We start from the raw sequence: 13,000 nt of genomic DNA, 5'->3' as shown, positions 1-13,000 counted from the left end.
TAGCGAGATGGCTAAGGGAAGCCATTGAACAGGCTTACAAGTTAGGAGGCATAACGATTCCAGAGGGTATCAGAGCGCACTCCACAAGATCAATGGCAGCCTCACAGGCAGAAAGAGCTGGAGCAACGCCGGAACAGGTTTGTAAAGCGGCGACATGGTCCAGCTTTTCCACCTTCGTAACTATAGGGTGGATCTTTGGTCAGCTAAAGATCAGACCTTTGGACACAAGGTCTCGCCCTAAGGGTAAGTGCTCGGTTATCCTCTCAGGTGGCTGACCTGAAAGACGATTGGGGGAAAAATGAAGTTACTTACTGGTAACGTTCTTTCCCGGAGTCTTTCAGGACAGCCGGGTACCCACCCGAATATATATTAAAAGAACATGAGATTTCCTTACAGGAAATGTGATATAGTTAACTATGTGTATCATATATTCTTGTGTCTCCCTAGCAACTGGAGGTGCTCTTGAAAGAACTGCAGGGGAGCCAGCAGGGGAGGAGGAAATTTTATAGGAGGCTGGCGCGGTGTTTCCTACAGAGGGGAGGAGCCAAGGTCTCTCAGGTGGCTGTCCTGAAAGACTCTGGGAAAGAATGTTACCAGTAAGTAACTTCGTTTTTTTTGTTTTTTTTTCAGCAAATACTTGCCTATGTGTTTTTCTTCAAAAAGGACAGTTTGTGAGTAGGCAGGTACATTTCAAAAATACAATGTTAACCACTAGCCGACCAGCCACCGTCATTATACGGCGGCAGGTCGGCTCTCCTGGGCGAGAGCCCGTAGCTATACGTCCGCTCTTCGAGCGGCCACTAGGGGGCGCGTGCGCGCCCCCCGCTCGCCCCCGACTCCCGTGCGTGTGCCCGGCGGGCGCGATCGCCGCCGGGCACACGCGATCGCTCGTTACAGAGCGGGGACCGGGAGCTGTGTGTGTAAACACACAGCTCTCGGTCCTGTCAGCGGAGGAAATGCTGATTTTCTGTTCATACAATGTATGAACAGAAGATCAGTGTTTCCCCTAGTGAGGCCACCCCCCCCCCCCACAGTAAGAACACACCCAGGCATACTTAAAGTGGTTGTAAACCCACTATTTGGACTTTTACCTACAGGTAAGCCTACAACAAGGCTTACCTGTAGGTAAGGAGAATATCTCCTAAACCTGCACGGTTTAGGAGATATTACCCCCGCAATGCGGGCGGCGCATGCGCAGGGGGGACTCCACGGCTGAAGGACCGGCATCGCCGGACCCTGCCGATTTTAAATCTCCCGCGCGCACGCGCGGGAGTGACGTCATCGCCGCTCCAGCCAATCACAGCGCTGGAGCGGCGATACCCGGAAGACACGCCGGAGCAAGATGACATCCTGCTCGGCGTGGACCAGGTAAGTGGTACACACCTCGTTCCGAGGTAAGTATTTCATAATAGGCTAGTATGCGATGCATACTAGCCTATTATGCCTTTTGCATTGCAGGTTTGGGGGAAAAAAAAAAAAAGTTTATGCGGTTTACAACCGCTTTAACTACATTTGTCGGAGCTCTGTGTGAATATTAGCAGCAAAACAACTTGATTATTCTAGCATTATAAAGAAGAAAAGAATGCGCTGCATTAAAAGATGCTAAAATTTGCAGCGTGACCAATGTGCTATCTCCATTACGAACGCTAGTTTTACCAGACCGAGCACTTCCGTCTCTTACTTCAGAGCATGCATTTTTTTTGCGCGTCGGAATTGCATACAGACAATCGTAATTTTCTCCAAGAACTTTTCCTGTTGGAAAAATTGAGAATCAGCTCTCAATTTTTTTTTGGCGGAAATTCCGACAGAAACATTCAGATGGAGCCTACACACGGTCGGAACTTCCGACCAAAAGCTCACATCTGACTTTTCCTGTTGGAATTTACGATCGTGTGTACGCGTCATAAGAGTGTTTAAAACCCCTGCCCAACACTGGTGTGACTTTGTGCAACACTGGAGGACATGAATAAGATCCCCTTGTACTCTTCTACATCTACAAAATAGTGGGTCTGCAAGTGCAACCTGTGTGTGCACTTTTATGTCAATATTTTTTTTTTCACAAGAAAATGGCAATATTACATTCTATATCCATGTATGTTGTGGTCGTTTAAGTGCCCATCTAATCGTTTTTTTAAATTTGATCTATGCTCCCTGTTGAAACCACTGCTTGCATTCTTACAGCTCTTACTGTAAAGAACCCTCTACGCAGTTTCCGGTTAATTTTGATGTTGTTACCGGGCAGCAACATAGTAAAGCCAAGTGTTAAAGAGAGCCAAGCCCCCTCCATTCTTGGAATACTGCTACTTCAGGGGGGGGGGCGCAGTTATTCCAGAGCAGGGACAAAAAATTTAGTTGACCACTCTGAAATATTTGTACAGAATCGGCACAGGTGAGTTGTGGAGCAGGTAAAATATTTGGGCATAAGGATAATTTTATTTAGGTTGGTTCTACTTGCCACGGACAGCTTTAGTTTGTTCCAAATATATATCTGTCTCTGAACCGTAACAGGGGATGGATATTTAGTTGGCAATACTCAGTAATGTTAAGGGAAGTATGAGGCAGTGGGAATGGGGCAGCATAGCGGAAATGGCTGCGCTTAACCATCCAGTAACATCAAAGCAGAATTTGAGGCCATAGTACTGACCAAATTCAGAGACAATATCCATAACAGTTTGTAGAGAGGAAGAGGTGTCACCCAAAATGGTAACATACAGTATCAGAGGTGTATAGCATGATTTCCTCATGTAGGTTGCCATGCCGGAAGCCTTTTACTTGCAGGTTAGAGCAGATTAGGGCAGCCAGGGACTCAGTGGTGATGGCAAAAAGTAATGGGGACAAGAGGCAATCCTGTCTGGTGTCCCTACTTGGGGGAAACATGTTTAGACATCCTCATGGCTGCTTGCGAGGGAACTATATAGTAAATGGATCAATGAAATTAACCTATCCCCAAATCCGAATCTAGCCAGCACAGCCCACAAATATTACCAGTTTTTGATCTCAGAAGCTCTAGTAGCATCAAGTGTCAACAATGCTATGTGACTCATATTATGTGCTGGTGTTTGCATGTTTAGAAAGTCTTCTAAGATTAGTGGCCGTGGATTTTTTGTGACATTGACAATATAACCTCATTCAAACGAAGAGCTAACACTTTAGCCATCATTTTAACATCACTCTGCAGTAAAGAAATTGGCCAATAGCAGCCTGGATCAACCATGTCCTTGCCTAGCTTAAGGAGCATGACCACATTAGCCCGTGACATTGAGGCAGGGAGTCGTTGAGCAGCATAAGAGGCATTAAATACTTCTAATGCCGCATACACACGATCATTTTTCGGGTTGTAAAAAAACGTTTTTCAGCCTCTAGAAAAAACACTTCATCATTAAAACGACCTTGCCTACACACGATAAAAATGGGAAAAAATGCTCTAGCAAAGCGCGGTGATGTACAACACGTATGACGGCACTATAAAGGGGAAGTTCCATGCGGATGACGCCACCCTTGGGGCTGCTTTTGCTGATTTCGCATTTGTAAAAGACGATCCGCGCTTTTCTGTCTGTTACAGCGTGATGAATGTGCTTACTCCATTACGAACGGTAGTTTTACCAGAACGAGCGCTCCCGTCTCATAACTTGCTTCTGCGCATGCGCAGGTTTTTCACATCGTTAAAGCCCACACACGATCATTTTTTACAACCCGAAAAACGACATAGTTTAAAACGTCGTTAAAAAATAGAGCATGCTCGAATATTTTTTTGTCGTTTTTCAGAACCCGAAAAATGCTCTGAAGCCAACACACGATCATTTTAAATGACATTTTTAAAAAACGTTGTTTTTTACAACCCGAAAAATGATCGTGTGTACGCGGCATAACAGTTGTGGTAGTAAAAGCTCCACAAAATGGTTATACACCTCCATTTCCCCATGAGCTTTGTAGGTGGGGAAGGAACCAGTCGCTCTCTGCAGTTTCTCTAGTGTAAGCAGAGCACCCGGTTTACTACGATGGCCCAGGGATAGAGTGGGGAAAGATATCTAATTGGCTAAGGCCGCTGGCGAGTAGCAGCTCTGCGCACTTAAAATGTAGCATAAAAACTAGCCAGCTCAGGAGTGATCTGATAGGGATTAGTGACAATATGGCCCGTGGAACAGCGGATGGCCCCTATGGCTGGGGAGGACTGCTATTAACTAGAGATTTTTAGCAAGCAGGTAGTCGGTTTTCTCCCTGTCCTCATATGATAATTTAGTAAAAAAGTGTTTCCGCTCCACTGCAGAAGATTTCAGTTGGTCCAAGGAATCCTGAGCCAATATTAATGCCTCCCTTGTGGAGTCAGACCGGTTTCGAGGTACATTTCAAGGGATCATGTAGTTCACAGACATTCTATGTCACTAAAGGCGTATCAGTCATAGTAGATTAATCTGTAATCGTGTAGCAAGGGGAACTAGCTGGCTATATCCAGTGGTCAAACCCCTGTGCCCGGAGGGTTTGAGTACAGCTGGTGCACGGACAGTCTGGAGGCTCAGAAGTCAGAGTGCAAGAGTCTTGGAATAAAACAAGAGGCACTGGGCAATAGAGTACACTGGAGGAAGTTACAAGGCAGGAAATAGACAATTGTGTACTGCGCATCCTAACTTAAAATGCAATCCTGAACTTGGGTGCAGTAATGGCAAATAGTTCCGGCATTGGCCAGAGGAGGGCAGCCCCCGCCCTCACATGTTGTGTTGCCAGGAAAGGTGTTGAATGCCAACCAGGCACAACATATCTTGCAGGAAATCTAAATGGGAACTCCATGTTAACTGTTGTTCAAGAGTGCTGTAGATGAGGTAATGCGTAGAGACATGCTCTATCCCTCTGTCTAGAGTGACTAATTATTGTCCCTCAAAATGATGAGCTTGGAGCCATAGTAAGGGCACCACACTACCCATAGCAAGAGTTGTAAAGGAAAGTCAGTCCTCTTCCCCCTCTGCTTGGCAGTGATGAAGACTGTGCTCATTCTGATCAAGCCAAAAGGCAGCTTCTGGAGCAGTTTCAAAAAAGTGGGTTTGACCCCTAGTGGTGACCCATGAGCTGGCTGGATATAGCATGGCTTATGTTAACTGTAGAAGCTGGAGCCATTTTTTCCACATCAGCAAATGTAGCCTGTTTTTGCTGAACTCTCCAGAGAAGTCCAGATGATAAGAGCATTTATTAACATTGTATTTATTGTTCACTTTTTCCCTGGTGAGTCTAAGTTTGATTTCACAGTCCTTATAGATGAGCAAGTGCGCCAGTATGGACTTAGGTTGATTGGTCGGTGGTAAAGGCTGTGAAGACTTGCGATGTGCGCATCCACTGCAAAAAGAGGGATACATCTCCTTGCTGAACACAACAGCCAATCCACCTTCTCTGGTAGTCTTACTATGTGGACATTGTTGCAGAGTAAACGATTTTTAATGTCATCTGCCCAGTTGTTTGCCAAGTTGAGCTGCTGCTGTGGCATCCCATGCAAGAGGGGGTAGCTGGTCTTCCAGGTTGCTGATGTGACCCTCTACGGCATTCACTCCCTGATTTTCTGGAGGTAGTGGCAGAGAAGGGAGACCTCTTCTCTCAGTCCCCTGAAGCACTTCTTAAGGTCATCGACAGAGGCTATGCATTTGTGAATCATCTGCCGAATTTCACTTAAAGGCTGTGCAATTTCATCAGTAGGTGTAGCAAATATATCAACAGTGGAATCCTGTAATGTCACGTGGAGCAAAGGCGTTGCTAGGCAGCGCTGTTCTGAGGTATGTAAGGGGGGTGTTTACACTGCTGGGGGGGTCTGTACTACTGAGGGGGAGGGGTCTGTACTGAGGGGGTCTGTAATGCTGGGGGGTCTGCACTGAGGGCGGGTGTCTGTAATGCTGGGGGGTCTGCACTGAGGGCGGTGTCTGTAATGCTGGGGGGTCTGCACTGGGGGGGTGTCTGTACTGAGGGGGTCTGCACTGCTGGGGGGTGTCTATACTGACTTAGGGCTGCACTGAGGGGAGGTGTCTGTACTGAGGGGGGGTCTGCACTGCTGGGGGGTGTCTGTACTGACAGGGGTCTGCACTGAGGGGAGATGTCTGTACTGAGGGGGGTCTGCACTGAGGTGGGAGTGTCTGCACTTGGATGGGGGTGTCTGTACTGATGGGGGTCTGCACTTGGGTGGGGGTGTTTGTACTGATGGGGGTCTGCACTTGGGTGGGGGTGTCTGTACTGATGGGGGTCTGTACTGCGGGAGGGGGGGTCTGTAGTTAGTGGATGGGGTCTGTATTTAGTGGAGGGAGGCCTGTACTGCGGGAGGGGGATCTGTAGTTGGTGGAGGGGGTCTGTACTGCGGGAGGGGGGTCTGTAGTTAGTGGAGGGGATCTGTACTGCGGGAGGGGGGGTCTGTAGTTATTGGAGGGGGGCTTTACTATAGTTGGTGGGGGGGTGACATTTTTATTTTTTTTTGCACCAGGTGACACCAACCCTAGTGACGCCACTGACGTGGAGTTGTGCACTGTCAAACATGGTCCCCTCCTGCTTGACCAGCTCCAGTTGTGGAGAAGAGGCATGTTAATCAAGAGCAGAATTACTTTTTGAACGCACAAAACATTTCTCTGAGTAGCTCCTTCTCAGGTGGCTTGGTTGTGTTATCGGGCTTACTCACGGCCTCCTTGGCCTTCTCCACTTCCCTTGGGGTCCGCTGTGGTAGAGGCGGTTGGGGACCATCTTGTGATTCCAAGGCTGCCAATGCAGTGCCTTCTTCCCTGCCCTTATGAATCCTCAAGTGGATGATAGACAGCAGAATTTGATCCAGGCGACTCTAGGAACCAGGAACTAGAAAACCGGGTCAGTACGGTGCAGTATAAGAGTTGAGGGAAGGATGCATCTGCACTACTAATTAACTGCTGTATTTGTATGCATCATCCCATCTTTCTTGTGGGGGAGGGCTGTGGAAGACCATTAAACAGACCAAACTACATGTAGGGGTCGGAAAAAGTCACCACGACCGCTGTGTGCATGAGGCCTAATGATTGGTAAGCTGCTATATATTAATTTACTATTTTTATTGTATTTCAATATGTCTGTCTCATGACCCATGCAAAAGTAATGCATTTAATAATCTTTGTTTTTGTATTTGTAGAAATTCGGATCCAACAGCAAGATCTCTTTGGAAAGTTAAGATATTCAGGAAAAACAAATCACAAAATCCATGATATAGAAATGAAGGCATTTGCTACAGAGAGAAAACATTTGGAAAGTATTTTTACTGAAGTGGTTATCCTTCAAGAAGTTTTTCAGGTAAGCTAAAACTAGTGTAGTTCACATCATCGCCTCATGCGGCTCCCAGCAGGGGTCCGGTGTGTCCTGGTTGACCTTTTCAGGTCCAATTTCAGCCTACATTTTATTCCCGAATTTGTACCTGAAACGGACCAAAAGATTCACAGGACTCCTGTGCAAATTTGCTTCGGAGCCACAGGGGATATGTGAACCGGTTCCATAGAGAACCTGCTATTGCAAATTTGATGCAGGGAACCTGAATCCAATTTGCAATGGTGTGAACCCAGCCTCAATGTTTTTCAGGTTCACTGTTCAACTTCATAATTTTTTTTATTTTATTTTTTATTCTTTAACCACTTCCTTACTGGGCACTTAAACCCCTTCCTGACCAGAGGACTTTTTGCGATTCGGCACTGCGTCGCTTTAACTGACAATTGCGCGGTCGTGCGATGTGGCTCCCAAACAAAATTAACGTCCTTTTTCCCCCCACAAATAGAGCTTTCTTTTGGTGGTATTTGATCACCTCTGCGGTTTTTATTTTTTGCGCTATAAACAAAAATAGAGCGACAATTTTGAAAAAAAAAATATATTTTTACTTGTTGCTATAATAAATAGCTCAATTTTTTTTTTTTTACGTTTTTTTTTTTATCCTCAGTCTAGGCCGATACGTATTCTACATATTTTTAGTAAAAAAAAAAAAAAAATCGCAATAAGCGACTGGTTTGCGCAAAAGTTATAGCGCCTACAAAATAAGGGACAGAATTATTATTATTATTATTTTTTTTTTACTAGAAATGGCGGCGATCTGCGATTTTTATTGGGACTGCGACGTTATGGCGGACACATCGGACACTTTTGACACATTTTTGGCGCCATTCACATTTATACTGCAATCAGTGCTATAAATATGCACTAATTACTGTATAATTTTTTTTTTTACTAGAAATGGCGGCGATCTGCGATTTTTATTGGGACTGCGACGTTATGGCGGACACATCGGACACTTTTGACACATTTTTGGCGCCATTCACATTTATACTGCAATCAGTGCTATAAATATGCACTAATTACTGTATAAATGTGACTGGCAGGGAAGGGGTTAACACTAGGGGGTGAGGAAGGGGTTAAATGTGTATCCTGGGTGTGTTCTAACTGTGGGGGAAGGGGGGTGACTGGGGGGGGTGACCGATCTGTGTCTCTATGTACAAGAGACACAGATCCGTCTCCTCTCTCCCCTGACAGCACCGCTGTCTGCGAGAGCCGGGAATGAGAGATGATCTCATATGTAAACATATGAGATCGTCTCTCATTGGCCGCACAGATCGCCTAGGAAACGGCCGCTCCGATTGGCCGTTCACGGCGATCTGTGACTGGCTGTGTCCAAGGGACACGGCCAGCACAGCAGTTACCCGCTGCGCGCTCGGGAGCGCGCGCGGGGAACGCGAAAAGGGGCGGCCGTAAAAACACGGCCTCCCAGAGAAGTAGAGCCACCCTGCGGCCGTACAAAGTCGTACGGCCGTCGGGAAGTGGTTAAAGCATAAAGTGTTACTAAACCCACAACCCTGCATTCACTATATCTGATCTCCCACAGTACACAGAACATGGAAATTCAATTACTTAATTAAATATAAACTACTAAATACCTTTTCTCATCAGCAGTAAATGGCAGTCTTGTGACTTCTAACAGTAAAAGAAGGGCAAGATCAGAGAAGATGGCATCAAACAACCTTTTTCCACAATGTAGGGGATTAACCCTTTTGTTTCCACAGTGAGTGGAACAAGCGTGCTTTACTGCATATACAGGCTGATTTTACTGTTGTGGGTTTAGTAACACTATAAGGCCAGCTTCGCAGTTTAGTTCCAAATTAGTTTTTTAACCACTTCAATACAGGGCTTTAATACCCACCTCCATACCGGGCCTATTCTGGCACTTCTCTCCTACATGTACAAATCATCATTCTTTTGCTAGAAAATTTCTCAGAACCCCAAACATTATATATGTTTTTTTAGCAGACACCCTAGGGAATAAAATGGCGGTCATTGCAACTTTTATCTTGCACGGTATTTGCGCAATCATTTTCCGAACGCCTTTTTTTTGTAAGAAAAATGGTTTCATAACAAAACAGTAAAGTTAGCGCAATTGCTTTGTAAAATATATGAAAGATGATGTTACGCCGAGTAAATAGATACCTAACATGTCATGCTTTAAAATTGCGCACACTCATAGAATGGCGCCAAACTTCGTTACTTAAAATCTCCATAGGCGACGCTTTAAAAATGTTAGATTACCAGTTTAGAGTTACAGAGGAGGTATAGTGCTAGAATTGTTGCACACGCTCTAACGCACGCGGTGACACCTCACATGTGTGGTTTGAATGACGTTTACATATGTGGGTGGGACTTACATGTGCGTTCGCTTCTGAGCGCGAGCTAACGGGGACAGGGGCGTTTTAATATATATTTTTTTTACTTATTTATTTATTTTTTACACTGTTTTGTCATTTTTTTTTCGATCGCTTTTATTCCTATTACAAGGAATGTAAACATCTCTTGTAATAGGAATAGTGTGTGACAGGTCCTCTTTAAGGAGAGATGCGGGGTCATTAAGACCCCACATCTCTCCTCCAGGCTGAAAAGAATGAGATTGTGAAAAAAAATTCACAGATCTCCTCCTCATTCTTACTAGCCGCAATTGCGGTTTGTTCACTTACGGGTACTCGGGCGTGACGTCATCACATCGCGCCCGGGCCTCCGACGGTCATAGAGATCACTGGTCACCATCTGGACATGCACGGCGGTCATCTCCCGAGAGCCTGGAGAAGCACCGGATGGCGGCGGGAGGGGACATCCCCCCGGCTATAAAAACGATCAAGCGGCGGAACCGCCGTTATGATCATTCTTATGGTGCGCAGGATCGCCACCAGAACAAAATTATATCTGAATGATGCCTCTAGGTGCAGGCATCATTCAGATATCACCGCACAAAGTACAGGACGTCATATGACGTCCACCCGGGATAAGAGATTCCCTTTTTGGACGTCATATGACGGTGTGCAGTTTTGAAGTGGTTCTAAAATTTTGTCAAATTTTATTAATTCCGAAATTTCAGAATTGCCGAAATTTCAAATTTTCGGAATTTCTGTAAAAAGCTGAAAAACGAAAATGAACACATTTTTTGGCAGTGCACATGTCTAATGCCCAAGTGGAATTTGGAGCTGATTGTTTTCTAGTCATCTGTAGTGCACCAGTCTCTGTGAATTTGTGAGTGTACATGTTGTTGTGGCAATTTTAAACATTTTACTAAATTTAGTTATGGAAAGTACTATGATTTTCTGTAAAAAGTGTAATATGTGTATTGTTGCACTATTGTAATAAATATGTTTAGTGAAGCACCAAGTGGTGAATTGTTATATAATTCAGTATTGATGCCTCTTTTTTTTTTATAATTCTTTTATTTTATATATCTTTTACCATATACAGAAAGCAAAATACAGCCATTACAGTTTCATCTTATGACATGACAACCTTTTTTTTTGTCTTTAACTAGATGACTAACGCTCCGTCTTCTAAATATCTACACTCTATATCAAAACAATTCTCCCCTTCCTTGGCTCTGATACAGTCTACATTTATTCTCACTACCCACAGCTACCGCCTTTCAAGAGGGTATCTTAACCATACATTTCTCTCCCACCCCCCCCCCCTATCCGCCCCCCCCCCAAAAAAAAAAAAAAAAAAAAAAAAAGAAAAACAAAGACAATTTCTCCCTTCTCTCCCCGTTTCTCCCCTCCCCCCCCCTAATCTCCACGCCCCCCATATTCAATATATGGAGTCCAAGTCCTCCAATACTCCTCCTCATGCTCCCTAAGACCCATAGTGAGATTTTCCATCAGTTGGATCTCATTTATTCTGCTAAGCCATTGTGCCTTTGTTGGGGGGACCGTGCTCTTCCATAGGATTGGTATACAGGCCTTCGCTGCTGTTAATAAATGTCTCAGCAACGATTGCCTGTAATTTTCCAGTGACTGTGGAATGTCAAAGAGCAAGAATGCTGAGGGTCTATCTCCTAAGTTTACCCCAGTGATCTCCCGAATAGTGTCTGATACCATCTCCCAAAATTCTTTTAATTTTTGACAACTCCAAAAAATGTGTATCATGGTGCCTTCTTCTCTCTGACATCTCCAGCACATTTTTGATGTGTTAGGGAAGATCCGATTCAATAACGTTGGTGTCCTGTACCACCTGGTCAATACTTTATATCCCCCCTCCTGGTATCTCGATGCAATTGACGCTTTGTGTGTGAATAAAAAGATCTTATTTTTCTGTTTCTCTGAAAACTTTATGCCCAGCTCCCTTTCCCATGCCTGTATGAAGATTAGTTCTTGAGGCGCGCTTGATTCAATCAGTAGATTGTACATACATGATAGCATGTGTCGCTTTGGTTCTTTTTTTAAACAGATTTCTTCGAATTTCGACGGTGCTCCTATATCTTCCTCTCGGATTTTTAACGATCCTATAAAGGCTCTCAGCTGATTTCGTCTCCATAAATCTATATCCTCCCCATATGCCTGCTCCATCTCTTCGTTATTCATCACATGATTGTCTATCATGAAGTGTGTCAATCTACTGATTCCCTTCCGTCTCAAATTTTTAAAACATCGGTCTTTCAGACCAGGCTCAAAGCTCGGGTTACCCAGAATGGGTGTCAAGGGACCCATGTATTTCAACAGTTTTGTTTTCTTAGCGATCTTTCTAATCACTTTAAGTGTAGCATTTATCATTGGGTGTTTTTTTACCTCCTGAGGTGTTTTACTTTCTGCTATCCATGCCAGCCCCTCCAATGGGATACAACACATCTCACGTTCCATATTAACCCATGGTTTGTCTTCCTGTTGTGTGCACCAGTCCACTATACGGGCTAAATGCGAGGCATCGTAGTAGCCCATTGGGTCGGGGAGTCCAACTCCCCCCTTTTCTTTAGATAGGCTCAATATGTTCCTCCGCACTCTTGGAGGTTTTCCTGCCCATATAAACTTCATAAATCTGGTTCTCATTTCTCTCAGAAATCCTGGCGGTATTTTTATTGGTAAGGTCTGAAACAGATATAGTATTCTTGGCATCACGTTCATTTTTACTATATTTATTCTGCCGAACCAAGAAAAAATTTCTTTGTCCCACTTTTGCAGATCGAGTTTTATTTGTTTTATCAGAGGAGCAAAATTTAGTTCGAAAATCCTACTTAACTTCTTTGGTATCTTAGTTCCTAGATAATTTACATGGGAGTCTGTCCATTTGAAAGGGAAGTTAGCTACTAGTTGCTGTTTCAACCGACTATCTACCTCCACTCCCATCGCCTCCGACTTATTGTAATTAATTTTAAAATTAGATATTTCCCCGTATCTTTTTATTTCTGCTAGTAAGCATGGTAACGATGTTGTTGAGGCGGTTATTGTAAACAGTAGATCGTCGGCATATGCAGCCACCTTGTATTCTTCCCCCTTACCTCGTAACCCCTTTATGTCTGTGTTTGCTCTAATTACTCTCAGAAATGGTTCCAAAGAAAGAATAAATATAATAGGGGAGAGAGGGCAACCCTGTCGGGTTCCATTCTGGATGGGGAAAGTATCTGATTTTATCCCGTTTACTTTCACCCTTGCCGTAGGGCAAGAGTAAAGACTTGTAATCCAGTTCTGTAACCCCCTCCCTAGTCCTATGTGTTGCAGTATGGCTTTTAAAAATCCCC

General features: G+C 44.5%; 1 protein-coding gene across 3 annotated transcripts in view; it reads left to right on the top strand.

Moving 5' to 3' along the window:
* Positions 1-13,000, top strand: part of LOC120937507 — a 142,510-nt gene that overhangs the window by 116,931 nt on the left and 12,579 nt on the right. For all 3 annotated transcript variants that reach the window (XM_040350785.1, XM_040350783.1, XM_040350784.1), the window contains one exon: positions 7,121-7,278. In XM_040350785.1, coding sequence (XP_040206719.1) covers positions 7,121-7,278 — 158 coding nt within the window. The remainder of the gene's footprint in view (positions 1-7,120; positions 7,279-13,000) is intronic.

This window comes from Rana temporaria, chromosome 4, assembly GCF_905171775.1.
Source record: "Rana temporaria chromosome 4, aRanTem1.1, whole genome shotgun sequence".
Lineage (NCBI taxonomy): Eukaryota > Metazoa > Chordata > Amphibia > Anura > Ranidae > Rana > Rana temporaria.
Note: the sequence above shows the minus strand (reverse complement) of the source record. Positions and strands in the feature narration are given on the sequence as shown.